Raw genomic sequence first — 27,876 nt, forward strand, 5'->3', positions numbered from 1 at the left:
TTCAAAAGAGGAAGGGAAACGTCACAACATTTATTACCAAAGAAAGTAGCAAAATGGAGCTCCATGTCCACAACGCTCTTTGGAGGGAAAGAGAATCACAGATTTTAATCCATTTTTACATATTTACAGCAAGATGAAGCCACAGCTTTCGACTATGTTTTTTCATTCATAGTCGACATTCAACAATCACTTTCAATCAAATACATAACAACTTTTATTTTTCTTTCAAGTTAGTTCATAATTTAAGGATCTAAGGGGGAGAGATGATAAATCACAAACAGTGTGGGTAGAGATGTACCAAATAGTATAAGGTTTCAGTCAGGCTTCTTGTGTGTGTGTGTGTGTGTGTGTGTGTGTGTGTGTGTGAATTTATGATTACAAAACATTTGCCTGTCTGTATAATTCACATTCATTGCAATCATTACATTTCCCATAAATTAGTGATATAAACAAACATATGGGGACTTCCAGTAAACAAATAAAAATCAATATAAGAGACAACATTTTGCAGCAACTATAATAACAGCATGGGTTACAGCTTGGGGAAACTTCTTTACAAATCATTTATTCAGCACACACAGAGTAGGGAGGCCAGTACATCCTTATGTATGTAAACCACCTTTAAAACCACATCGGGAGGTTTGGGGAAAGCTGGACAGGGTGAAATTTTCTTTCCTGGGCACAATATTAAATGAAGAACTGCATATGTGGATGGGAGGAGGGTATTTGCATGCACTTTGGGGACACTATCTTGTAAACTGAACTTTCTGAACTCCAATTGCCAAGACTCTGAAGAAAACAGGAAATGATAAAAATGTCTCTCCTTCAAGCCACTCTACTTTCTATTAATGGCAAAAAGGGCTTGCTGATTGCTGCTAGTGGGAAGAAACACACAATGGGTCTATTTTTAGAAGAGATTGTCTTTGAAGGAGCAGAAAATATTAACAATTGCTTGGCTGCAGTCAAAGGTTCCAAGCATCCTTGGCAAGAATATTGGGAGTTTGAGGGGTCCCCAAAGGAGGTTCATCCAAGTGACCTGACTGGGACTGATGAGGGCAGGCCAGTGCAGAGAGAAGCGGACACACAGTTTGTGCTTGGGGTATGTACCCTCTGCCTACACCTCCTCTGCATTCTTTCCCCCATGTCCCAGAGCCTGTGCAAAAGGCCCCTCAACATCTGTGCGCCTCCACAGACCTTGGGCCTGATGTCTCTGTGTTGCTTTTGTTTTTCCTTAGCAGGACTGAGTCCTAAAGTTATCAGTTAGTGTACTGTGCATGTATTTTTTTTTTAAGAAGTTTGATTTTATCTCTTTAGAAACGGTTTGAAACTAACGGGGCAGAGGGAGTTTGACAGAGAGGAGAACAAATCGCTGACAAAGAACCTTTTACGTTTCATCAGCGTTGTTAGGACGACAAGCAGGAATGTCTCAGATAATAACTCCCACTTCAAAGATTTCTCAGCTCAATAGAAAGCGGACCATCCTTTTTATTCAACCACAAGGACTGGCACTAAAGAAGACTCTACTGTTTGATTTTTTTTTTCACCGTGTTTATTTTTCCCCTATTCACTGGGGTACTTGGATAAAATAAACAACAAGACAATTAAGGGAACATGGACTTCTAACTTTCCTGCCATCTTCCCTATCCCCTTGGCCTTGGGCTCTTGAGTTCATGCCCAGGGCCAGCCTAGGCCTGATGGGTATCCTATGCCCCACACTAGGGAGAAACAATATGGGGGCCTGCAAGAGACCTCTGGGATAGAGGGGGCAGAATGGGTTGATCTGGGGACCAGAGTGGTAATGTCCCAAAGGCACAGTTTGAACTCCTTAGATTCATCCAGTGTGTCCCCTCCACAAGTCCCTTTCAAATTCAGGCCTCTACCCTGCTCAAGTGGCAGAGAGGCGTTTTGCACAAAATCGAGCTGGGGATGCTCATTTGTTAAGCTTCTGAGGTTGCCCTAAAGTTATTTACTCTTGACCCTGGAGCTTCTTTGGGGGCGCAGTCAAGGTGCACGGAGTCCGGCTCCTCCTTTCCTGAATGCGTCCCTGGCATCAAAACGCCCCCTCCCCACAGGAGTGTAGGGTGAACCCCTAAAGGCGGGCGACGCTGGTTCCAAAGAGGAAGTATATACTGGAGAACGTAGTGACAGTATTAAATGGCGTGAAAGCAAAGGTCAGCGCAAATGTATCTTAATAGAGTGTCTGCAGTGAAGTGTGCCGCCTTTGAAGCGGCCGCTCCCCGCGCGCATTTCCATGGCGAGCCTAACGCGGCATGCTGATGCACCGTCAAACTCACACTTTCAACCCCAAAACCCGACTCTTTGAACAACCCGAGCTTGATTAGACCTTTCTCCTTTTCTTTCCCCTCTTACAAACCATTTCCTCGCCTTTAGAAACTCGCCATCAAACCCAAATGCGCCCTCTGATCACCGCAGAAAGCAGAAACAAAGGGGGCTGAGCGGCGATTCAAGCGGCCCTTTTCTTCCCTCACATTATTATCCATTTTTATTATGATCGGGAACAAGTGCCCATTCGCGTGGGTTTTGTTTACCGGAAATTAAATGAAAATGATTTAGTCCGCGTCAAACAAAAATATATACTTGTATACACAAGAAAAAAGGCCTGTTAGACGTAAATATTATGTCCTTAATGAAAAGCCTGGACGGGCTCCAGGCTCGGCCTTTCAGGATTTCAGTGCAACTTGCCCATTGCCATAGAAATCCTAACTTACCATGAAGATGCACCGTGGCGAAGAAACATTGCTTTGTGCGCGGACCCTTTGATGTCGCAGGCGCTAGATGCGGGCGCTCAGCTGCGTTGGGCGAGATTACCTTGCGAGCAACGCGGTGGACATCTGTAACAAGCAAATGAAAAATTAAAGGCTATTAGGGGCCGACCAAGCATTTTTATTTTATTTCACTATTTTGGATGGGAGTGGAAGGCAAACAGGGGCCTGGAAACAGAAGAGAAAGGAATGAGTCCGATTTGTAGAGGGAAGAATTTTTAAACGTCAGAAGAAGCAAGTTCTGCAGATGCCCTCTCCACCTTGGCGGTGGGGCGGGTGTTTCCCCGATGGGAACGAGTCATTTGCTGCAGGCCGCCGGCCCTTGGCCAGGCGGCCTCTGGACTCCATTGTACGGGTGAGAGGAGTGGGGGGGAGGGGATTGCGGGGCCACTTCCACAAGAATGGATTCACTAAGTGTGTGTTTGGAAGATTCTGGGTTTTTTTGAGAGGTACTGAAAACACTCCCATTCCAGTTAGGACATTGTTTATCTGATGAAAGTGTGGGGCTGCAGGGCAGGAGTGAGAATTGTCTAATAGTGTCTGAAGGGGAGACTGTAGAAGAAAACCCAGCAGAGTAGCAGGGCCAGGACTTGTTGGGCAGTCTAGCGGGCTCCCCCTAGGTGGGACTAACAGAGCGCCCATCTTCCAATTCTTAGGGGATTGAGATAGGTCTGCCAAAGCTTTTTCACCCGTCTTTTTTCTTTCTAACCCCCTCCCTCATGTTAGCAAGGATTTGGGGGCAGCCCCATCCTCCCTGCAGAGGGTGAGAGGCTGGGCAACAGGCTTTGATTCCTCCCCTCCTTGGCAACAATTGCAGACGTTCCTCTCCTCTGCCCCCAACATCTGGTTCTTTATCTGGGGACTTGGTCTGCAGGATATTGAATACTCATTCGATCTAGACCCATTGGGTATTTGCCTTTAAAACATTTATGATTGAAGTTAATCTCTCTTGTCCTCCCCCCCACACACACACCTTTTAAAAAATAAGACGAACAACTGTATGATTTTTTACAAAGATTATCCCAGAATTGATGAGATTCATCCAGGCACTGTTCCCTAGGCCAGATCCCTTCACTGTGGAGGCCTTGGCTCGGTGACGTCATTGGCCCACTCTGCACCCCCAATGCCAAGCACCCACAAGATTTCAAAGGCAGCTCTTCTACAAGAGTGGGGGGGGTGGGGAGAGGGTGATTGTTCCCAGGAGGCTTCAGAGCATTGAATCCTAAAGCCCCTCTAGCACTCCTTTGTCTGCATTTTCAGTTGTTAGGACTCACACCTTATCCCAGAGGTAGAAGTATAGGGAGCAGATATTTCTGGGTGCTTGGGCCAGCTCTTGGGAGAATGGCATGTGATCCACAGGGGTAGGTGCTTAAACTTCTCTCCCTTTTAACTCCTTTGTATAAGTAGTTGGAAATTTTGGGGCCTGGGACTTGTGCATTTTTGTTTGAGAGGATAGCTGAAGGAGGAGAGAATGTAGGGAGGCAGAAGTAGAAGGAAATAGGCAAGATAATGGCTCAGGGATTCCCTCTGCCACCTTCTGCGATTGGAACTTTCGAGGAGGCTCCCAATGGAATCTGGGAAGGGAGTCCCGGTGGCAGTCCCAGCCGCCCAGGCCTCGAGGAAAACATTTCACATTCTGTGAACCACGAGAGGACTTTGTGGTCTTAATTTCACCGCCTGCAGCTGCCAAGTTCGCACATAAACTCTCCTAATGTGTATTTTTTTTTCCTTCGTCTCTTTCTGTACTTTCTCCACCCAAACACTGGTGTCACGCTACTCAGTCGTGAAGGCGTCGATGGGGGTGGGTGCAGGGTGCTGGGTGTGATTGCGGAATAAATATGGGAACCATATTTATATTTTAAAATAATGGATATTATATTAGCATATTCAATGAGCTCTAACAACTTTTAGCGGTTACCTTCCTCCCTCTCTCCCTCCTTCCCTTCCATCCTTTCTTCCTTCCTCACCCTCTCTTCAAGACTCAGTAACCCCGCCTAGACAAGCAGTCAGTGTACCGGAAGCGGCAACCAGAGCAGCAGCGCTAAAACCGGAGGCGGTGGCGGCAGCGGCAGCGGCGGGACCAGGTGGTGGCTGGGGCTTTGGGGGTGCGGCGGGGGCGGTTGCGGAGGGGCCCGCGCCCTGACACACGTACCATTCACTCAGGTCGGCGCCACGCGCCGCCACCGCCGCCGAGGAGGCCACCGGCGGGTCGCGGCCGAAGTCCGATGAGGGCGACACCAGGGCAGACGGCGTGGCTGAGTCGTAGCCAGAGCTAGGCGGCGGCGGCGAGCGCCCATGCACCTTCATGTGCTTACGCAGAGAACTGGGGTGCGTGTAGCACTTGTCGCAGCCGCGCACTTTGCACGTGTATGGCTTGTCGCTCGTGTGCACGTGCGAGTGCTTCTTGCGGTCGCTGCTGTTGGCGAAGCGCCGCTCGCAGCCCTCGAACTCGCACCTGAAGGGCTTCTCCCCTAGTGGAGGCAACGCAGAGACATTAGTGCGCGTGGGTCGTGGCCCCAGTTTGGCCTCACCACCCTTCTCAATTTCTCTGTCATTTTTAGAAAAAGACCCACAGAAGATTTTCATAAACCTTCTTTCCTTTTGGCCTCTCAGGACTAGCACCCCCTTCGCCCGCTCAGAGCGCGCCCCGAGCTTCCTCCAGCACGCCGTCACCCCTCCCCCTCTCCCGCCCGGGCCGGAGCGGGGGGCGGGGGAGGGTAAGGAGGAGGAGCGATGAAGACTCCATCTTTGTCGAGTTTCCATCCTGATCCACTCTGGTTGTTTTCCTCCAAATTTTCTCCACTCGGAACCAGAAGTATCTTTGCCCGAGAATAGAGTTGACCGAGGAGCTAGCGTCCGTTTGCTTTAAAATTGCTGTTCTAGCCAAACGTCTGTATTCCTCCCACCACCCCCACACTCCCCCACACTCCCCCACACACAGTAGTCAACCCCGCACGCAGCCTACCATGGACCAAATTATTTACTAGAGTAGATTTTGTACAAACGCCAAGGTGATGGAATAATTTAAAGATGCGCAGGCGTTGCACACGATATGTGCATAATGTGGATTCGTGCTGCAGGAAAAGGTATTCCGAGCAATGATTCACTTCAGACGCGATTTTTACGGGAAATGGAGCCCCCTCCCCCTTCCCTTCTACCCCCTGAGGGCAAACATTTAGCAGCATTCTTCAAATCTTGCCTAAACCGTCCGGGATCCCTCCAGATACGCGCGCCGGCAATAATATTTTATTACGCTGCTCCAGCAGCCTCCAGGAGACGCTGCCGCTGGCAGCCTGCTCTCCCAGTCCGAACTGACTTGAGAGGTCGAAAAGCCTCCCCAGACCACCCACGCCCGGCTCTCGGGCCTTGCAGGCCTGAGCTGAGAGGCGAGCGCTGCAGGGTTTGCCCGCGCCAGGCGGGATCCGGGGCCTCTCGCGTAATCGCACCCTTGAGTTCGGCGGCTTCGGGATGAGCGCAGCTGCTGAGATCAGACTGGCCAGGACAAGCGGGCAGCCGGGGTAGACCCGCGAGGGGTTCGGATTCGTGGTGCGATGCCCAATAGAGCCGCGGGAAGGCGCGAGCGCGCGTTAGGGTGGAAATATTCGCCGAAGACAGAGCCCCAATCCTGGAGCTCACTGGCGGCTGGATTCGCTGGAATGTGGGGGTGGAAAGGACCCCAAGAACCCGGAAGCCCAGGTTCCTGCTGGAGCTGCAGATGCTGTGGCAAGGTGGAGAGGAAGTGTCTAGGCGCTTTAAACAATGGATGCCACAGGGCGCCCAGGGTTGAGAGAAAGGCTACCAAGCGTCTGGCTAAGAAAGAGATGCATGGCTGGAGGACTGCTGCCTTTGTGGTCGCTTCTCCGCCGCTTCCAGGAAGGCTGGGTGCTTTGGGGCAGGTTTGAACACACAAAGCCCCTATTCTGAGCCGGGCTGAAGCTCAGGCGGAGTCAGAGGTTTGCACACAACCCTTGCCTCCGTGCGGCTGCGGATAGTGAGCCCAGGGTTCTGGCAGGGCCGGGTCGTTGCGTTCTGACCCTGCAGGAGTACTGCTAATACAGTGGAACACTGGGCGGTGCTGGCATCTGCCATTTCTCGGCACACTGGTACCATTTTATTAAAACAAAAGCAAAAACAAAAACGAGAAAGATGCAGAATACATCAGTGTCCCTATTTGCCCCTTGTTTTCTCCTCTCTGATCCCTGTTGGCATTTGCAAAACTAAAACTTTTCTTCCTCCCTTCCTTCTTTTCTTTCTAAGATTACTTACAAGAACCATGCAATTCAGGGCCTGCAAAAGAAAACAAGATTTGCTGAGAACACAGAGGAGGAATAGAATTTGACGTTGACCGCCCCCCTTCCCCAATATTCCCCTTATCCCATCTTGCCAGCACCTCGTTGGACATTCACGTAAAACAGAAACAATGATTTCATCCCAAACGAGGAGCAGAGGGGAAAAAGCATGGCACTTCGAGCAGTCTGGAAGTTCTGAGGCCCCAGGGATGCCAGGTGAGGCCGCGCCCACTCGCGCCCTCCCGGCCTCTCCCCAGCTGCAGGAGGCCCCCTGGACTTCACGCTTAACACTGCGCCCCCACCCCCACCCCCATACACTGCTTCCCGCCCCCTCCCTTCCCACAGTGTCCGGGCGCTGCGCCCTGGGTGGGTGGGTGGATGTGCAGAGGCAGGGTAGGGCCAGGACCCTGCAGCCGGTCCGGAGCGGCCGGGGCCTGGGGCTTAAGTCAAGAGGGGCCGGAGTCTCCTCCCAGAGGCTCAGCACCCGGGAGCGGCCTCCTCCGCGGCCCTGCGCCAGGCCCGCCGGACAAAGTTCGGAAGCCGCCGGGCAGTTCGGCTAGCGCCATTTTCTCGCACTTGTGGCTGGACCAGGTTACCGAGCATCTCTGTAGCGGCGCGGTCACTTCTCTACCTGGGACCCCCCGCCCTGTCTCTCTCTAACGACTGGCGGGGAAGGTGGGGCGAGCCCCCAGCTGAGGGGTCCCGAGAAGGGGGGGTTGGGGGACAGGCGGCCGGGTCGGGCCGGAGCTCGGCGGCTGCCCCGCATCTCCCTCGCGGCGGCACCATTGTTCCGGGATTGCTGTGACCGCCACAAAGTGAAACCTTTCGGCATGGGGCTTGGGGCAGCTGCCTCCCAAGCCGGGCCCGGGCTTCAGATCCGGGAGAATCTCAACTCCTGAGAAATCAGCTCCTGTTCGCCGCTTCCGCGACTCGAGGAAATGAAACGCCATTAATATTTGAAAAGGCAATTATTTTCCTGTTGAATCGAGAACTGTCTTCATGAATAATTTGTAGTGAGGTCTATTGCCATTTGAGAAACATTTTGTTGTTTTTTTTCCCCCCCTCTCTCTGTCTTTTCATTACTTGGGGGGGGGGGGGGTTTGAGAGAAACGCGGGAGCAGGAGAATCTCAGTAGGTTTTTTTTTCTTTTTTCTCTCTCTCTTCCTTCCTTCCTTCCTTCCTTCCTTCCTTCCTTCCTTCCTTCCTTCCTTCCTTCCTTTCTTTCTTTCTTTCTTTCTTTCTTTCTTTCTTTCTTTCAACTCCAGAGATAATGAGTCAGGACTGCCAGTGGAAAGGACGCACTTAAAATTCTGTCCTGAATGGACGCAAACCTGAGCCAGCCCGGGCGCACTGAACTTGCTTCTCTGCTGTAGGTCGATTGCACTAAGAATTTAACCATTTTCTGCTTCATGGACTTCAAACAGTAGGCCGGCAAAGAGCAGTAAAAGTTTGTTTGTTAAAAAAAACAAAAACAAAAACAAACCCGTCATTAAAAATGAGTTCCTTCTCTGGCTCAGGACTGCGCGTCTACCTTCGCAGTACGGGCCATCAACTCCTGGAGTCAGCGGGCCTGTGGGAGGTGATGGGGCCTCACTTCTCCTCCCCTCCTCTGGGATGAAACTCGGAGAGCGCTAAAGGGGAACAACTGCTTGCGGAGGGGGTGGGAAAGATACTGGAAACAATGGGGGGGAAATTGTACATTTCTAGATATACTATGGAAATAAAGGAAACTAAGAGTGGACTTTGGTCTGGACTCCACCTGTGCCAGCGTCCTGGCCAAGGACCTTCCCCAAGATTGCAGGGCTTGGGGGAGAAATCAGGCTTTGCAAGTTTCTTTCCCCAGCAGTATCAGCCTGGGGGAGTCCTTTGACTTCAATCTTTGCTGATATTTCCACCAAGAAGAGAGGTGAGTAAGGTAGAGCCCCAAGAGAGTAAGAGAAGTGGGGGGCACCAAGCTGGAACTTATTTTATCTTCTCCTCTCCCCACCAGTCCCCCTCTCCAGCCCCCAAAATAGAGGAGAGGAGATGTTGCCTTCTTAAACTTCTAGGGTGTTTGGGTGAGAAAACCCTAGCTAGAGAGAATACAAACATCGGCTGCTAAACTAATTAATGTAACTTCACAGGCTGTTCTGGGAAGTGCGAAAACTTTCTCCTTGCAATTGCATTAATTAGAGATGCTTCTGGCCAGAGGAGTTCAACTTTGCATGCTCTTCAGCAGGCTCCTGTTCTTCCTGTTAACTAGAACTAACAGATGTGGTTGACACATGTCCCCATTTCACTTAACAGCTCAGTAAACGACATATAAGGCAGATGAGTCTCCTTGGTCTCTGCTAAAGCAAAGGAGTTTGTCAAACATCCCAAGTGTCAGGTCACCAAGGCTCCAAAACCTGGGCAAAGTCAGCCCATGAGACCCCCAAATCCTCAAGAAGACACCAAGGGCCCGATGATCCCTTAGTTCAGGTGGTAGTCAGGTTGTCAAGTCCACCAGGGGAAGAGCACTTGCCTCAGGATTCCAAAAGGACCAAGAAAATGAAATTGGTACTATGTCTTATGACTTTGGGGAATAGTGCTGTTTTAAAACCTGCAAATCAAGCTCGATCAGAGAACACACATTTGCACACACAGAGACCCAAGTATGTTCACACTCGCCCCCTCTCACAGAGCAGAAATCACTTGTTTTCCTCCACACACAGGCTCAGGAAACTTCTGTGATTCTAATAGAAGGGCATAATTAGTATTTTATGGACTTGGGTCATGGAAATACCAAGATAGCCTCCCTCCACCCAGATGGAACTTGAGGAAATCCAGCCCGGAGGGCCCAGAAGAGGCCGCCTGCTCCCCCAGAGGGTCCGCACGAGACAGACAGTGCCGAATACTGACCTGTGTGAGTTCTTTTGTGTATTTTGAGATTTTCTGATCTAGCAAACACCTTCCCACACCCCGGGAAAGGACAGGGGAAGGGCTTCTCGCCCGTGTGCACGCGGATGTGATTTACAAGTTTGTATTTGGCTTTAAAGGGCTTGCCCTGGCGCGGACACTCCTCCCAGAAGCAGATGTGGTTGGCCTGCTCCGGGCCGCCGACGTGTTCCACGGTGACGTGCGTGACCAGCTCGTGCATGGTGCTGAAAGTTTTGGAGCAGAGGCGCGGGGGCGCGGGGCTATCGGCTGCCAGCCACTTGCAGATGAGCTCCTGTTTGATCGGCTGGCGCATGTAGCGGAAGAAGGCACCGGGACCGTGGGGCGCCGTGAGGTTCACGGTCAGGTTCATGCCCCCATAGCCGTGCAGGGCCGCGGCAGCTGCCAGGGCGTCGCTGCGGGCCACCGGTCCCGGCGTAAACGGTTCGGGCCGCGCGTACATGTCTCCAGGGAGCCCCAGACGCAGGAGTCCGTTCAAAGTGCCGCTGGGGGAGGCCTGCGGTGGCTGCTCTTGAAGGCCCGGGAACACCGAGGGGCTGGAGGCGGCAGCAAGCTGGGGGCCATGGTGTCCGGAGCTGCTACCTGTTGTGGAGACAAATAGCGCGCGTGAGAACGGGCGGCGTGGGCCGAGCATTCCACCGGGCCCCGGGGGGCAGGCCCAGCCCAGCCACACCACGGCCTCTGCCGTCAGCGCCGGGACCGCGAGCCAGACAGAGGCAGCAGCGAACGGAGTGGACAGCGAGAGGCCAAGCACCTCCACTGCGGACCGGCTGGGCAGCAGTTCGGTAGAGCCCCCTGCCGCTCCATGAGCGGGAGAGGGAGAGAGACTGCAGGGCAGGTGGAAAGGGCAGTGGGGTGCGCAGTGCTGAGTCTGTGGGTTGCTCGGGGACCCCGGGCTGTGCTCCAGAGGGGCCCGACCTGCGCCCCCAGAGCGCTCTGGCAGCCAATCCCCTGGAGCACTCAGGGGTCTCGGAGCCCTGCGGGGAAATGGCAGTGAGGGAAGCGGTGATGTTTTAGGTGGTGGTGGTGCGGAAGCGCCCCAGCCATTTTTTTAATTTCAGTGCCCAGCTCTGATGAAAGAGGGTGGCCTGCTGGATCCTGGCCGGGGCTCCCCAGAGCTCCCTAGGTCAGGTCGCTCAGGCCAGTCACCTGACAGCAGGGAGGGCAAAGAACAACCACAAAAAACTTATGCAAAGTTTTTTTTCCCCCCTCAAGTTTCGGGGTGTGTTTCCCCCTCCCTCAGTCTTTAATGCCTACTTGAAATCCCGTACACTACAGAGGTAGCAGCGGGGCGCGTGAGGAAGTGAATAGAGATTCGGGGCCATGGCCGGGGCCCGCGGAGAGGAACAATCGCCTAGGTCGCCTATTGGCCCGCAGCCGGGCCCGACGTCAGCAATGACAGGTCCCGCCACACGCAGAGATACACACACACACACACACACACACACACACACACACACACACTCTCTCTCTCTCTCTCCTGCTCCAGCGCCTCTCCACCCCACCCCACCCTACCCCCAACATATCTTGCTTCTACTGCTCATGCGCTCTGACCCGGGCACGGATTCTTTTCTCTCCTCTTGAGCCCCCTCCCCCTCCTCTCTGGAAAGCTGAGTAGATCTGCGCTGCCTCACTGCTCCAGGAAGTGAGAGGGGTTGGGTTATGCCTTCTTTCACCACGACTTTGGGGAGGGGGTGTTGCGCCTTACGTAAAGTACTCGGGTTATTAGACTGGCAGTCCAGCCCTGCGGACCGGGCAGCACCGGGCGCGAGGGGATGGCGGCCTGCTTGGTGGGTTTGTCCCCGGAGCCAGAGGCGGGGGGAGGAGGGGCGGGGGGGAGGGGGCTGCTGTACCCAGGGACTGCAGACTACGCGTCCGGGAGCGGAGGAAACTCTCAGGCTAGCAGCCCTTGAGCTTTATTATTATTTTTTCTCGCTTTTGCCGAAATTTCTCGTGTCCCTCATGTCTCTTTCTCTCATTTCCTTGGACTCCCCGACCCTTTCCCTTCTCCCCACTCTATCCTTCCCACCTAGCCTTGCCAGCCCTTCCTTTCAAGTGGCGCTCGGAGACCCCTAAACCCAAGAGTCCGCCCCTGACCAGACCCAGAATGACCTGGGAGAGACTGGCCTCGAACCCACGCCACTCTCCCGAGAGGGGCTAAGAATCCTCTCCGCCACAAACCCCTTCGCCCCGCGGGCCGGCTGGCCAAAGAAACAGAGGCGAGGGGAACGCTGCAAGGAGAAACAGGTCCTCATCCCCGGGTCTCCCCGTGTCAATTTGCAGTTTTGAGCTCTGTACCCTGACGCCAAACAGAGCCTCTGGGAAACGGGACCGCGATCACTTCCACTTTTAGCTCCCTCCACTTGTTGCCAGTGGCCGGAGTCTCTGCGTCTATGCTCGCTAGCCCTTAGGGCTCTGAGAAGAGTGGACACCAAGTTTCCCAGCCCAGGCTGTGAAAGGGACTGCGGGCCCACGGCCTCCTTTCGCCGGACGCCCTCCCAGGCTGAGGCTCTACAGTCTTGGGGTGGGGGTCGGCGGGAGGAAATAAACCTTTCAGTTTCGGCCTAGCCTAGTACCGCTTGAACAGGGGGGAGTGTCCTTTGTCTGAGCCGCCGACCGGCTAGGGCTGGCTGCACAGCTTGGCGATTTAAAGGGCTGCTCGCCCTAACGCCTGCCCTGCTCTCTGAAGCCAAAAATGCCAACTTAGGTATTTGGGCCTCCCTAGCGGCCATAGTAAGGGCCTCCAAAGCAGAGGAAAGCTTGGATTTTTAAGAGAAGTTGTAAGGATTGAGTAAAAGATCCCATATCCCTAGCCGAGGTGAGAAGTTTGGGCAGATTGCAAGGAACTCTGACTTGGAGTTGATTGAGCTGCCCCACCCACCCCCAGCACGGAGAACTATTCTTATACATTTCCTGGTCAGTAAAAAGGGTTTCTTTTAATTTTTTTTTAAAAATAATTAACTTACTTATAATGGTTGGCAGCTTCTTTGAGACGTTCTTCATTTAATACATTGTTCCCCGCTCGGGCCGCATTTTAGCGAGGGATTAACTTACACAATTTCCCTCGGCTTTGACAAGTCCAGGTCTTTTGCTCCTCTGGCCGGCCGGAAGAGCTTAAGCAATGCGACCAATAGATGCTGCGTTAGCATAAGAAAGAAAGAAAGAAAGAAAGAAAGAAAGAAAGAAAGAAAGAAAGAAAGAAAGAAAGAAAGAAAAGAAAGAAAGGAAATGAAAGAAAGAAAGGAAAAAGAAAAAAAGAAAGGAAAAAGAAAAAAAGAAGAGGAGAGAGAAAAGAGAAGAGAGGGAAAGGAAAGGAAAGGAAAGGAAAGGAAAGGAAAGGAAAGGAAAGGAAAGGGAAAGGAAAAGGGAAAGGAAAAAGAAAAGGAAAAGAAACGTTGAAGGAGAGCTTTTGACAGTCGAATCCCTTCTGCTCTGGAAACCAAGGATGTGTACATAGTGTTGAGACCAGACTTTGAGGATTTGTCTCCTTCCTGGCTTTTACCTCCTCCCACACTCTCTCTTTCTGGGATTTACCCTTCTGCCACAGAAGCCTCCTCTCCTGTCTCTCACTCTGTTTTCCCTTCCCCCTTGTGATGGCCAGGCCTAGTCTTAGTGGTTTCAAGGCTCCTCACTGCTCAGGTGTCTGTTGAATGCGCAGTTGTCTAGGCAAGTGTGGGCCAAACCCATGAAGGGCTTCTGAAGACAAACAAACAAAAAGCCCCCCCACACAAAAAAACCCAAACCCAAAATGAATGTGTTCCTCCCTGGGACCCCTTGCCTAGCTGTTTCTCCTAACCAACTCTGAACATAGAGCTTAGTCAACTCCTCCTGTAGCTTTCAGGCCTAAGTGCAGGGATACTTCTGCAGTGGTCCAGCAATAAAAATATCTTCTTTTCCACCTGAACCTACATGATCTACAACCTACTGTTCAGGATGTTTGTCAAACTCATCATCCACTTTTGCTCCCATTAAATCTCTGATTTGCGCAAAAATGGATCCCTCAATATATAACTGTGACCTCACCTACATCATACGCTTTGAATAACAGCAGAGAACAGGGGTATTAAAATTGTTTTAGTCTATGGACCCTTTTGGAAGCTTTGTGAAGCCAGTGGACTCTAATAGTCTTGTTTTTGTTAACACATATAGTAGAAGAAACATGTAACTTTCCATTTGAAAGTGGTGAAAATAAAGATGCAATTTTTCCCTTTCAAGTTTGTGGACCCCCTAAGTTCTAAGCCCTGACTCTGTAGACTCTAGGGATAAGAAGCAGAGGTTTTATACTTGTAGACTGTTAGTACGCTATATACTCTTACTAACTTTACCCTTGAAAAACTTTGAACATGTGCGTGGCTTTTTGTGCCAACAGCGAAAGGGCAGATATGTCTGATTCAGCCAAATTCACCGATAGTAACCTGGCCCCATGGAGCTCCTTCCCAGATGCAGCATTCTCTTGAAGTACTGAAAACATATGGACCCATCCCGGGTAGATGCTTCTTGAGTAGCCAGGGATTACTTGACCTGCAGGTCAGTAAGGCTGTCTGATCCTTGCAAGTTCGTTAGAGCCACATGGTTCACACGTTGGCTAAACACAGAAATGGGACAAGGAATTCTCCTAGAGGGACATTTTCCCAGGGACAGAGACAGGGAGGGGAAAAAAAAATCCATTTAGCCACTAATATAGACAGGGAACTCTAGGTGATTACATGAGGGTCTTTAAGGCATATCTCCAAAATAAGACCCAAAGCAGTATCCAGGTAACCACAGATGACAGGTGGAACGCCGATGGCAGGGAGGTATATTTTAGTTTTCAGGGTGGTTTCTTTGAGTCTTCCAGTGCCAAGTATCAAAGAGTCCTGACTTCATTGACTTGACAGGGCAGGCTGAGGAGTGGTGTTCCTCAGTGGTGCTCACAATTTTTCTTTCAGAAAGTTATCTCACCACACTGACTCCCAATACCAAATGCTTGGCTGGAGCATTCTATTTCTAACCATGCTGGGAGTTACAGCCCTGTTGAGTTCACTTTCCTACTTGATTTGCAGGAGAAAAACCACCACATTCTGCAGCCCAGAGATCTTCAGCAGAATTCAAAGAAGCACTGGAGGCTTTTGTAGGGGCCTGTGTGGAGCAACTCCACCACCAGATGCCAAACATCCATCCAGTGCCCAGAATCCTGCCCTAAGAACCTTTGTTCACCTCAGCCTGGCCAAAGCAACAGCATACACTAAAGTGATTTTTTAGCCCTGCTGTATAGAAATATGACATTTGGTGGCCCTGCCATCTGCCAGAGCTCCTCACATCACTGGTTCAAATAGGGGAATGTCTGACCTCTCTCCTTTGGAAAAGAAAGAAATGGGGGAGGTTTCAGATCAATAGCTAGGCCATTTTTCCACTTTGATCTTTTAAGCAATGCTAACTGATGATTATCTGTTGCAGGTTATGCCCAGAGCAGGGTCTCAGGAGCTGAGGGCCACCACACAGAGCCTAGACGAGAACAAGCCTTCTTGTCTGAATATTTGCATCTAGATCTGCAGTCACTTGTTCAATCCTTTCTTCCCTGTTTCTAGCCAGGTTACCACCCCAAACAAGAAACATATCTCTTTATAGGCTATTCACAGACAGACTTTAGATTCCTGCAGTGAGAGGTTGTCTCTAGTCTTATGAAAAAAAAATAATAACTTAAGCCCCAGGAGCCCACTGTATGTCCCAGCCCAAATTGTACAAAGGAGATGAGATCTAGGATTTTGGAGATAAAGGAAGAGATTTCCCTCCTCTGCTATGGAAGTTTGGGCTTTAATCATCATTAATGGAACTGAGTATGAAAGAAAATATACTTGGATAAAATTTAATTTCCAAGCAAGGGTTCTGCTAAACATCTTTTGACAAAAGATTAAGAAACATGGTCAAAGACCTTCCAGAACAGCACTGAGGGATTAAAACAAGTGAATTTACATAATAAGCACATCTCTCTTGAGAATTCTACCATCGAATTATCCCAAAATAATAGAAGAAAGCCATTTCCTGAGTTGTCCATTTAACTTTTGTTAAGAAGGTTGATTTTCCTTCCACCAAGGGAATACCTTGGAGGCAAGCATCATCAGTTGGTGGTATAGTTGAAATGAGGAAAACTAGAAGCGCCTGGAAGGGAAAACACCCAACCCTAAATCATATGCTTATTCTAAATGGAATATTAAATTAAATTCTTCACAATGAAGGTATTCCTGACAGAGTGGCTGTCAGTCACTCCCTGTTCAGACACCACATTGTGGGAACGTAGTTGCCGCCACATTGCAGAAGGCTGGTGTCCCTGGTAAAGATGATGCATATCATGTAAACCCCATCACCAAGATCAAAGTCTGCTCCTTTCATGGAAGCCAATACATGTCAAACCTCATTCCAATCAAATCGTCTGGAAATGAATTCAAGATGAATATGTCATAGAATAATGTGACAGTGGAACTGCAGAAGGTCAGGGGTGGTTGTTTCAATGAGAGAGTCGTCAAATATTAATTCTAGAATGTCCAGATGAGTAGGCATTGAGGGGGATTAGCTGGCTGCTGGTGGGATGTTGTGTCACTGATTTGTGTGCAAATGCATCAAACGCCAAGGTGTTGTTCTCAGTTTCATTGGAACTCAAGAAATATCTCCAAGCTCACAACTCAACATCACCAGAAGACCAAACAAAACTTCCCACTATAAAAGAATAACTTCAGCAAACCAATATTCGAAAGAGGATTTTAACTTACTAGACTCTTTTAGGGAGTTTCGGTAAAGCCGTAATCTTTTCCTCATCACCAAGGAAGTCTTGTATCTCATTTTCTGACTTTGAGCCTGTTTGAGAAGAAAAGAGAGATGGTCACTGGTTAAACAATTTCATACATGTTTGTATGGCAAGATTGTGTGGCCTTAATATATGAGTGAAAAACAGTGTGGTCTGAAGAGTCTTTCAGTCTTTCTTAAACCATTTAAGGTGAGAGAAAGCACTCTGCTGGGAACTACCGTTGCAAAACAATATATCCTTCATGATACAAAATATTAAAAATCATTTTCCTCCTAGACATTTTTTTGTGAAACTCATCTGTTGATTTCCCTTGTAAATAGGATTTAAGCACCAGCCAGTGTTCAAATACCTCTAACTTCTTGAATTTGAATTTAATGTATGAGAAGTTCCCATTTCTTTCTTTAAGTTTACTGAGTTTAGTAAAATGTAATGAGGAGGGCTAGGTGTCCTCTGGGAGGTTGACAGGTTAAAAATTGAGGTACACATATTGAAATTGAGAAGAGAGAAATTTCTTTGTGGATTTGTAGATCTTGCCCATAGTGGTGTGGGATCCCTTATCCTTACATGGCTTCCACCCTCAAACCCATTTGGAAATCATCATTGGTTGATTTTTTAAAGTTAGTATAAAATTCACCACAATAGGGGGGGAAAAGTATCATTTCTATCATCTGGTCCTGGTTGGCTCCAGTTCTTAGTTAAGAATGTCAGAACTGCAGGGGGGGGGCCCGCCCGCAATACTTGCATCCCTTATCAAATTCATTTTGTGGATAATGCTACCAAACCTTTGGCCATCTTAAAGTCTGAAACCCATCCTGGGGACCTTTGCATCTGTCAGGCAACACTAACGACAGTGGAACAGCCAAAGAGAGACGATCCACCCAGCCCCAACCCTCAATTTGGCCTAGAAAGACAAACAGTCATTGAAAAGGTCTCAGGCTGGACAAACACAGCACGCCCTCTGTCAATGAGGACGTCTGCCTGTCTTGACACTCCAGCCCACAGAACAAGCGATTGTTTAACTTGTTGAACCACAGGCCAAATCCAAATGGGGCTCTGCTATCTCAAAGGCTTTCCAATTCTCTATGCTCAAAGATCTCTTTCTCTCTCCCTCAACCCTCAACCTGGGCTTGAACTAGCTTGTGTGTTTTTGCCCTTTCCTCTATCTTTTCTAGGTCCAAGCCTGAGGGGTGTGTGTGTGTGGGGGGGTAGACTTACCTTTTCCCAGAGGGTTTTATTTATTTTCAATTTTTTTTCTAAACAAAAGGCTTCTATCCCCAAAAGTAATAAGCTCTTCCCTGCACAAATCAGGAAAGAACGGGGGGGGGGGCAACGTTGCATCCTACAGAAGTTTGGCACGCGAGGCATCCTTGCTCTAAATTCCTCATGGCAGGATATCTGGCACTGGAAACATCCTGGTTGGTTGGGATTAGTAGAATTTACCTTTTTGCTTCAGAGGAAAATGGGTGTGTTTCCCTAGAGAGCCCCATCCACCCACAATGCTGCCCAAGTCCCTCCCTGCTTAAGAGGCCTGGGTCGCTTCTACCCCTAGATCCTGGCAGTCTTTTGTGCATTACAAACCCACAGGCATGCAAACAAATGCTGCAGAGGCTGGGCTTTGGGCTGGCAGCCTGGCAGCTGAGAGCTTATGCTGCTCTGTAGCAGCTCCATCACCAGGCTGGTGTAGAGAACCAGGGTAAATATCTCCTCCTTTGGTTCAAACTCTGGTCCCACTTAGCAAGCCAGTTATCTCACTGAAGGAGGGGTGAAAGAATATGGGAACAATCCCTGGGCCCCTAGACATGAGTTCCCCACTAAGCCAGGGATATAAAAGCTCTGAAAATGCTTGGCTAAGTTCTCCTCAAATTACTGCTCCTGGTTTGTCTCCGCACACTCCCATGGCTACTTAATCAGGAGTCAGGAGCACAACCTGGAGACATCAGAACTTACCTTCCTCCTCACACTTTGAGAAGAGGAAAGGGTGCCAGCCAGCTGCCGTAATTAATTGGTTTGGGGGAGAGCCAAGCAGGTGGGCCGGTGGGTACACGCAAAAGACACTGTTTTTCTTTGGGGGAACACCGAGGCTGAACGTTGTAGGGTCGCCCCGGACTGCTCAAGCCTGCCCAAGGTCAGAGGTCACCTAGAGCCTGCTCTCCAAGCCAGAGATTTTAGTCCGGGAGCCATGAACGCTGCTCTGCACTGATTAACCCGCAGGCACTCAGGCAAAGGCATGCCGGCCTCTCGGCCACGGCTCAGCTGGGACGGTGCAGAACAGGGGCCCTTCAACCTGCCAGGGAGCTCTGAAGCCAAAACCAAAAAAAGCTCCTGGCTTCTACCCGCAGTCTGCTATTGCCAGCTGCACCGACATCTCCCCGACTCCCCTCCATCAGGCCCTTTAGCACAGAGACAAGGCTGGACTGTGTGACGGCCTTCTCGCCTTTTTCTCCTCCCTTGAGGAAAGAGTCCCGGGGTTTCCCGGCTGCGGGCTGAAGGCTGGGTGACCTCCGTGGGCTCAAAGAAGAGTATGCATTAGTGGGTTGTCAGCCGGACAAGCCGGGACGTTTAACTGTCTCTTTGAACACCCCCGACCCGACCCCCACCTGCCGGCAGCTAGATAGAGGAAAGGAAGTTGGTGCCTCGCCTTGGGTCGCTCTGAGGCCAATGCTGTTCGAAAGTGGGTAGAAATATGGCCTTGGAATCCATAGGGAGCCTCCTGCAGACAGTGCCGGCCAAGGTACAGCCCTTCAATACCCCTTCTCCATTCCTAAGACCTCGCTGGCTTCCAGCTGTCCCCATGGACCGCCAACCTCATTCATCAACCCAAAACTTTCCGGTCGAGCCTTTGAGGCAGTCCTAGCTTTCTTTCACATCTCGACTCAGTTCCCGCCTTACTTGCCCCAAATTTCCTGTGTCCCTAAATGTCTAAGATACTGATCAGAATTCTAGGCGGCTGCGGCCTGCTCCCCAGAGAACTAGTCGTAGCCCTCGTTCGAATCTGGGAGAGAGAAAGCCAAGTCCCGAACCCGTGGCCCGCTACGCGCAGAGAGCGGATCCCAGCGGTCAACTTCCTGAAGCAGGACGAGGATACGCGAGGGCGAGGATCCGGGCCCCGCGGCTGACCCAGCCAGCATCTCCCCTCTCCCCTCCGGTTGGGGCGGAGAAGTTCCATCATCTTGCTGCCAGCAAGGCTGACTTAGCTCCTTTGACCCTGGAAAGGGGAAGCCGGGTCCCTCCCTGCCATCCTCGCAGGGACGGGCGAGAAGCTGCCTGGAGGGGGGGGGGGTCCTCCTCCTGGAGAGGGTCCCGCTCACTTGGTGAAAAGAAAAGAAAGCTCTCCGCCACGACTCCCCTCCTTGTGCCTATGGTGGGGCACCCAGGCAGTTTACAAGGAGGGGAGAAAAGGCGGGTGGGTAAGAAGCTGGTCTTGGTCCCGGTGCCAGTGGGAACCCCATTCGTCCTCCTTGCCCCCCCCCCCCCCCGGGAAGAAAAGATGGACTCATCCCCAGCGCTGCCCTTGGCGGAAGGGCCCCCTCCTCCCCTCAATGTCAATGGGGTGGGGCCTATGCCCACGGTTGGGGGGCTAATGATGGAGGGGATGGGGAGAAAGTCTAGCTGGGCCTCTTTCCCCAGTGGGGTTTGGGTGCCAGTGGCCCCGCGAAGGGCGCTTGCTACCCGGCAGCTGGCTGTACAGGTCCCGTCTATCTGCCCCCTGGACTCACACACTTACCCCGCTCCACCTGTTGCCGGGATCGCCTCATTTCTGCACATCACTTTGGGGTGGCCGAGGGGGAACCACAAACCCCTCCAAGCCTCTCTTTTGTGGTTCCAGCGAGGCGGTCATCCTTCATTTCTCCTTTTCCAGCTTTCGGGAAGCAGTTAGGGAATGTATGATGAAGCAGAAATGAGCCGTCAGGATGATATTTTAATGGCTTATATGTCACGTTGGTGCATGTGGCTTTGAACTGGAGCCGCTTGCGTTTCCTGCAGAGAGCGCCGCAAATCCCACTTGATAACTTCTACAACCCACAACTTTTTTTTTTTTTCCTCACATTCACTCTTACCCTGTATATTTGGAAGCGTTTCCTAAAAATACCCTCTTGTCAACGTCCCCCTTGGATTTTCCACGGACTGGAGAGAGAGGACTGACTTTTCTTTTTTGAAGAATTATTTTCCCTCTCCCCCTCCCAACGGCTACCATTCCCCCTCAGGTCCCCTCCCTTGTTTTTTTTTTTTTTTTTTTTTTTTTGAACGGCAGGCGAGGTGGGTTCAATATTTGTTCTCCCTAGTGAGAACACTATTACAGCCTCTAGAGAAAACTTCTCCTTGCAAATAAGGTTTTTACAACTGAAATGAAGGCAAGATCCAACTTCCCCTTGAGTAGTTCTGATACATCTTTTGAACAAACTGTCTAATTGTTTTGTTTTGTTTTGTTTTTGAAAAACCACCCCTCAAGCCATAGCCCTTTTCCCTCCATTCCCCAACCTGGTTCCACTCAAAGTTGGTGGGGAATACTGGGCTGCTATACTGACTTGTTGCTGGGGACAGAACATATGATTTTTTTTTTTCCTTTCTCAAATTTCTATTTCCCAGCACAATAAGCGCAAATGCTGGCCAGGTCCCTTCAGACACGGGAAACCATCCCAGATACACAAGCGGAGTTTTGAGCCGGGAGAGCCCAGGGAAAGGGCAACTCATCTTGCCAACACCAAGTGACAATCTAGTCGATGAAAAGACCAGAAAATTAGAAAGGCGAGGAGAGGCTGCCGCTGACCCTGCCTTCCTCCCACCGGTGCGGCCCGCGCGGGCGACTGGGCAAAAAAATATTCATTTTCATTTTTTCCTCTCGCCGGGGCACTGGTGAGTTTCCTAACGGGGCCGCCAGTGAAAGGATGAGTTGAGGTTTCTTTGTCTGAGAAGAGTTTAGGGCTCTGATTCAGCTGCAAAGAAGCCAAATGAAGTTAGAAACAAAGGGCAAATTGAAGGATTCCGACTCTTGGCTTTTTGTGTTTTCCTTACTAGAAAATAATTAGACCTAATGAATATGCAGACGCTACAGCTAAACCCTCGGCCGGCCGGCCGGGGCTGTTGGGTTTTAAACAGAGCTTCCAGAAATGCAACCTTCATCCCCCAACCCCCCGCATCTGCGTGCATTTTTTGAAATGCATAAATGTTGCTTGCCTTAATTGATTGAGTCACAGGGATTTTTTTTTTCCTGCTTTTAAGTGCCATACTCCTCTACCTTTCAACAATCATTTTAATATATAGTCAATGGCTCTTTGTGGACGGGACAAAAAGCAACTACGCGCAGTTGTTGAATAGACTTTGCGCTGGGCAAAGACAGGTTAATCGAGGGCCGCATCGCGAAAACAAGCGAGTGTTGTATGTTTGCACTGAATCCAAATGTCTGCATTTTCCTAACTAAATCAAAGGGAGTGTTATTTCTTTTTCTGCTCACTCATCTGAAGGTAAGTAAATTTTCTCTGGCGATCAAAAGCCTGGTCGGCAACAAAGACCGCGCCCGCTTTTTCCACCGTCCTGGTGTGGCGAGTTGCGGAATTTCAATAACTGTGACAAGGGTGACTGATTTGTGAACCAGAAAAGGTTTGAATGTCACAAAATTTACATTGGTCCTATCTATCGGGGATTTAAATACCAAAAAAGTATTCGGGGATTTCTAGGGAGCTTTGGGCAGTATTGAAGAACAATGGCGCGTTGGGAAATTTACAGTTTTACCTGAATGAAAGGGGCCTCGGTTGGGAACAGGAGTGCAGAGGGAGGGGGTTAGCGGGGGCAAACCAGGGAGACTAAGGAAAAGGAAGAAAAAAGAAGAATAACCCAGGAGAAGGAAAAAAAAACCCAACTCGGCAACAATGTTTCCAATTTGCCACACACAAAAATATGTCACTTTAACAATCTGGAAAGTTAAGCGAGCCCCCCCCCCCGCCCCTCCTGGGGGGGGGGGGGGCGGGAAGCGCAGGAAGCCTGGTTTATTTGATAAAAGTGAGAAAATCGAGGCAGCCGATTACCCTCAGAAATCACATTTCTTGTAAATTCATAGTGGCGTGCCCGTGTGCTACCGAGATCTTAAATTATGAACAGGAGGGGGACGAGGCAAGAGGGAAGCAAACTTCAAAAGGAGCAAATAACAAAAGCCTCCTTTGCTGCCCTTGAAGGGGTGGGGGTAGAGGGGAGAAGAAAGAAAAGAAAGTTGCTGAATCGGGACATTCTGGAAGTGCCTTAGCTGTGTTTACCAGCCCCATCCCCACCTCCTACTCTCGGAGACGCCCGGAGTAGCTAATCGCTCAGCTAAGAGCAGGTCTGAAGAAGGACTAGATAGAGAAAAAGAGAGAGAGAGAGATGATAGAGATAGAAATAAGAGTGAGAGGGAGTGGAAGAGGAAGAGGGAATGGGAGACAGAGAGGCATCAGAAGAGAGAAGGAATGTATATCACTGCGAGAAGGAAAAGGAATCGTGGCAAAACAATTTTTCCATGAGAAGAGGGAAAAATTTGGCTAAAAAAAAAAAAAAGTTGCTACTCCTGGCAGCCCTGTTTGTCAAAAGGGGATGTCAAGCGCTTTACAATACCTGGGATTGATGAGGCGGGCGGGCCAATGAACGGCGCGCGGCGCCTCGGCGCGCCCTCCGTTGGCGCGGCGGCTGCAGGAGGGGGGAGTGTGGGCACACCAATGGGCGCCCGCGTCAGCAGCACGTGACACCTCCCCCTGCTCCCATTCATCAAGGGGGGGACGGTGTCGTCCTTTCAATTCATTTATCTGCAGGAATGATTGCTGCTATCAGTCTCGCGCTCACCGCCCGGCTGAGGAGGTGAAAGTTTCTCCCCAGGAAGATAAACCGCAAAAGACAATATTGTGCATGATTTGCGCCTTTTCTTTGGTTTTTTCTTTCTTTCTTTTTTCTCCCCCCCCCTTTTTTTTTTCGCAAAAAGCAGAGGGGGAAAAAGGAGAGTGAAGGAGCGAGAAGGCGAGCCTGAGAGAAAGGCGAGAGAGAGAGAGAGAGAGAGAGAGAGAGAGAGAGAGAGAAAAGAAAGGGCGAGGGGCTAGTGGAGAAGTAAGGAGGGGCATACGGCGCGAGGCGGAGAAAGGGCGAGCAGTCGCGGCTCCGGCGCTCACATTCCTCTATGCTACAAATCCGGGAGGAAGTTTTTTTGGGGGGGCTGAGATGCTCCATGCCTTTCCCTGGGCAGCCTTGACGCAAGGTCCTCTCGGCAGAGACTGAGCGGCGAGAAAGTGCGAGCCGGGCCGGCAAGGTCTGTTTGGCGGGAGCCGGAGCCCGCCTTGCTTGCGGCCCGGAGCCGTCCGGCTTCCCCGAGCTTGGTCAGGCGGGCGTCCCGGCGCGTCGCGCCGCTGCCTGCGGGCTAGGACTTCGCGAGGTGGGTCGACTCCTCCTCCCTCCTCTTCTTCTTCTTCCTCTTCCTCCGCCTCCCGTTCCTCCTCCTCCTCCTCCTCCTCCTCCTCCTCCTCCTCCTCCTGATTTTCCCTCCTCGGCGGGCGAGGGTGGGGGGGGCGGGGGAGGCCGGGGCTCGCCCCGAGCAGCCACGATGCTCCTGGACGCCGGCCCCCAGTACCCCGCGATCGGCGTGACCACCTTTGGCGCGTCCCGCCACCACTCGGCGGGCGACGTGGCCGAGCGCGACGTGGGCCTGGGCATCAACCCGTTCGCCGACGGCATGGGCGCCTTCAAGCTCAACCCCAGCTCGCACGAGCTGGCCTCCGCCGGCCAGACGGCCTTCACGTCTCAAGCGCCCGGCTACGCGGCCGCCGCGGCCCTGGGCCATCACCACCACCCGGGCCACGTCGGCTCCTATTCGAGCGCAGCCTTCAACTCCACGCGGGACTTTCTGTTCCGCAACCGGGGCTTTGGCGACGCGGCAGCGGCAGCCAGCGCTCAGCACAGTCTGTTCGCTGCTTCAGCTGGAGGCTTCGGGGGCCCACACGGTCACACGGACGCCGCGGGCCACCTCCTCTTCCCTGGCCTTCACGAGCAGGCGGCGGGCCACGCGTCGCCCAACGTGGTCAACGGGCAGATGAGGCTTGGCTTCTCCGGGGACATGTACCCGCGGCCCGAGCAGTACGGCCAGGTGACCAGCCCGCGTTCGGAGCATTATGCAGCACCGCAGCTGCACGGCTATGGGCCCATGAACGTGAACATGGCCGCGCATCACGGCGCCGGCGCCTTCTTCCGTTACATGCGCCAACCCATCAAGCAGGAGCTCATCTGCAAGTGGATCGAGCCAGAGCAGCTGGCCAACCCGAAAAAGTCGTGCAACAAAACTTTCAGCACCATGCACGAGCTGGTCACGCACGTCACCGTGGAGCACGTCGGCGGACCTGAGCAGAGTAACCACATCTGCTTTTGGGAGGAGTGTCCGCGCGAGGGCAAGCCCTTCAAAGCCAAATACAAACTGGTCAACCACATCCGCGTGCACACGGGCGAGAAGCCCTTCCCCTGCCCCTTTCCTGGCTGTGGCAAGGTCTTCGCGCGTTCTGAGAACTTAAAGATCCACAAAAGGACGCACACAGGTACGAAAACGCTGTTCTTGAATCCTCACCCCTCATCCCGGGTCTGGGACCCGAAATCCAAAAGTCAGCGGCCGGGGCGCACAAACCCGGCCGCGATTGGGTCTGGGCATCATTTTCCGGTAGGCAGGCAGTGAAAAGTGTGTGCTGGTTTTGTTGTTGTTGTTGTTGTTGTTGTTTTCAGTTTGAGGCTTGAAATTATGAAGAGGTATAGAAAGGATCGGACAAGATGTATCTAGGAATATAGGTTTTAAAATGAGGACTAAAAAGCCTGGGAGAGCAGAGAGACAAGCCCAGCTTTGCGGAGACCTTGGTGCGCGCGAAGCCGAGAGAGGTGGCAGGCTCTCGGCGGCGGAGGCGCCAGCCGCTCCAGCTGCAGACAAATCTAAACGTTTGCTTCCAGCCAACATCTCTGTCCACGCACCTTAGTGAGGACTTTGTCAAAGGAAGGAACTGAGAAAATTGGGAGAGATAGGACGAAGGCGCAGAGAAAGAAACAAAAACCGAAAGGGGGGGGGGCGGAGGATTGAAAGCAAGTAAGTTGGGCCTGAGGAGGCTTTTGGAGACTTCTGCATAAAGAGCCCAATTTTAGCAGTGACTTGATTTTGAGTAGGCTTGAAGAGTTGGGATAGTCGGCGGAAGGCGAAGTCTTTTTTTGTCAATTAGATTCTATGAGGTAGTTTTCAAAACACCGAATATTCTGCATTGGCCTTTAAAAATAAAGAGACCGGTCGGGAACAGTTAAAAGAAAAGTTCGCGGCGAGCTCAAGGCTGTGGTCTGAGTCCCAGGCCATTCCAGGCCTCTAGCGCCAACAAGGCCGGGGAATCCTGTCTGCTTTCCCATTCTGGTTTGCCGGGGTGATTTCTGTGAACCGCGTTTGGACCTTGGGGTTTAATGCCGGAGTGAGGGAAGAATTTGCGGCGCCGAGCTCTCGGCCCCGATTACCTTATAAAATGTGAGTGTGTGTGGGGGGTGGGGTGGGGTGGAGGAGGCGACCAGGGGGGTGCGGAGCATCGGGGAGGGGGTAGGGGGTGGAGAGAAGAGCAAAACAGCAGGAGAAGCAGCTCGCGACGTGAAAATTAGAAACCAAGAGCTAGGTAGAAGCCGCCGGAAATCGTCTGTATAGCCTCAGGCAGAAAAACCAGCAGTCAGACCTGCTGCTGCTCTGGGATCTAGAAAAACTACCACTACTTATAATAATACTAAAAAATTAAATCCGGATCTGATTGGATTAGGAGTTAAAATGGTTCAGATACCAATAATTCCGCTGAAGATATAAGACTTTATTGAAGACCCAGGTTTTTGAACTTGCAAAGTATTAACACTGGGCTGCTTTGTTTTGGTTTTTATTTCTTCCATGGTTTATATTTTTAAAAACAGTTGCAGGATTTGTTCTAATCAGACTTCTTTCTTGCCTTTCGCACCAGGGGAGAAGCCCTTCAAATGCGAGTTCGAAGGCTGCGACCGACGCTTTGCCAATAGCAGCGACCGCAAGAAGCACATGCACGTGCACACGAGCGACAAGCCCTATCTTTGCAAGATGTGCGACAAGTCCTACACGCACCCCAGCTCGCTGCGCAAACACATGAAGGTAATCGCCGCGCTCTCGCTGCCCGCCTTCGAGCCGGGGCCTGTCCTGCTCTTCGGCCAGGGTCGGGCGGCGAGTCAGGGTCGCCGGCGGGAGGAGCGGGGGCGCAGGCAGACAGGAACCCGTCCCACTTTGCTGAGTGGGGCCGGGCGGAGAGGGCAGGGGCTCGAAAGGGGGGTGGGGTGGGGGCACCCCAGGGCGTTCTAAGTTCACCGCCGAATGAGAAAAGTAAAAAGCAGTGTGCACTGGAGCAGAAGCCGCGGCAGTTTGGCCCAGGTAGGGAGCCAGGGCTGTACCGGCGGGCTGGCTCTGCCGAAGCTGCCGCCATTGGAGCCGCCGGCGTCGGCAGAAGAGTTGGGCTCTTGCGCGCAGGCCTGAGCGTTTGCTTACCTAACTCTGAGCAAGCAAAGTCCAGCGGCTGCGGGAGGGACCATCGCGGGCTCTGGCCTCCAGTCCAGCCTCTCTCTTCCCAGTTCTATTTTTCTTTTGTGAGTCCCGGGGGCGCTGTGCCTCTCTGGAGCGCTGCCTTCGCAGGGCGGAGGCGGGCAAGCCTCCCTCCGGCCCGCCAGGCCTCCCGCGAGCTGCACGGGATTCAGCGCGGCGTGGGGAGGGCGGCCCGCGGCCTTCACCCCTGCTGGGCGGCCGCCGCGCGCGCTCGGTATCTCCGTAAAAACGCGACTTTATTCCCGCAGGTCCACGAATCCTCCTCGCAGGGCTCGCAGCCTTCGCCCGCCGCCAGCTCCGGCTACGAGTCCTCCACGCCGCCCACCATCGTGTCTCCCTCCACAGACAACCCGACCACCAGCTCCCTGTCGCCCTCCTCCTCCGCAGTCCACCACACAGCCGGCCACAGCGCGCTCTCTTCCAATTTTAATGAATGGTACGTTTAAACTCAGAAACAAAACACCGAGCAAAACCCTATTTAAGAGACTGAACACACACGTACACAAAATATTACTGAATGAACCCTGCGAATCAACACAG

General features: G+C 51.7%; 2 protein-coding genes and 1 long non-coding RNA gene across 10 annotated transcripts; 2 read left to right on the forward strand and 1 right to left on the reverse strand.

Annotated features, from left to right (window-relative positions):
- On the reverse strand, positions 1-27,577 carry ZIC4 (Zic family zinc finger 4). 8 transcript variants are annotated; one of them, XM_040480426.1, is made up of 6 exons: positions 27,283-27,577; positions 20,494-20,747; positions 16,735-16,819; positions 9,953-10,570; positions 4,936-5,254; positions 1-2,852 (listed from the first exon to the last, which is right to left on the reverse strand). In XM_040480426.1, coding segments are annotated over exons 3-6 (1,008 nt in total). In that variant the 5' UTR covers positions 16,805-16,819; positions 20,494-20,747; positions 27,283-27,577; the 3' UTR covers positions 1-2,851. The 8 variants fall into 8 exon arrangements, with proteins under 8 accessions (XP_040336360.1, XP_040336359.1, XP_040336363.1 ...); XM_040480425.1 differs by lacking the exon at positions 27,283-27,577 and adding an exon at positions 23,352-24,268; XM_040480429.1 differs by lacking the exon at positions 20,494-20,747.
- Positions 6,224-9,427, forward strand: LOC121033797 (uncharacterized). The gene is made up of 2 exons (XR_005792120.1): positions 6,224-7,288; positions 8,338-9,427. It is a non-coding gene; the product is annotated as an uncharacterized LOC121033797 (long non-coding RNA).
- On the forward strand, positions 24,294-27,809 carry ZIC1 (Zic family zinc finger 1). Its single transcript, XM_040480422.1, has 3 exons — positions 24,294-25,306; positions 26,732-26,895; positions 27,585-27,809. The coding sequence occupies exons 1-3, from the start codon at positions 24,325-24,327 to the stop codon at positions 27,780-27,782; spliced, it is 1,344 nt and encodes a 447-aa protein (XP_040336356.1). The 5' UTR covers positions 24,294-24,324; the 3' UTR covers positions 27,783-27,809.
- The last annotated feature ends 67 nt before the right edge of the window (positions 27,810-27,876 follow it).

Source organism: Herpailurus yagouaroundi, unplaced genomic scaffold (assembly GCF_014898765.1).
Source record: "Herpailurus yagouaroundi ecotype Mexico unplaced genomic scaffold, PumYag 159, whole genome shotgun sequence".
Lineage (NCBI taxonomy): Eukaryota > Metazoa > Chordata > Mammalia > Carnivora > Felidae > Herpailurus > Herpailurus yagouaroundi.

Bases quoted from the DNA above. Each gene is read 5' to 3' on its own strand.
- ZIC4 (XM_040480423.1), bottom strand. From the start codon at position 19,897: ATGCTGGCTGGGTCAGCCGCGGGGCCCGGATCCTCGCCCTCGCGTATC. The intron at 10,571-16,734 runs GTAAGTTAAAAT...TCTCCACAACAG, and splicing joins AAACTCCCTAAAAGAGTCTA to GTAGCAGCTCCGGACACCAT. The intron at 5,255-9,952 runs GTCAGTATTCGG...TGCCTCCACTAG, and splicing joins ACACAAAAGAACTCACACAG to GGGAGAAGCCCTTCAGGTGC.
- ZIC1 (XM_040480422.1), top strand. From the start codon at position 24,325: ATGCTCCTGGACGCCGGCCCCCAGTACCCCGCGATCGGCGTGACCACC. The intron at 25,307-26,731 runs GTACGAAAACGC...CTTTCGCACCAG, and splicing joins CCACAAAAGGACGCACACAG to GGGAGAAGCCCTTCAAATGC. The intron at 26,896-27,584 runs GTAATCGCCGCG...TTATTCCCGCAG, and splicing joins CGCTGCGCAAACACATGAAG to GTCCACGAATCCTCCTCGCA.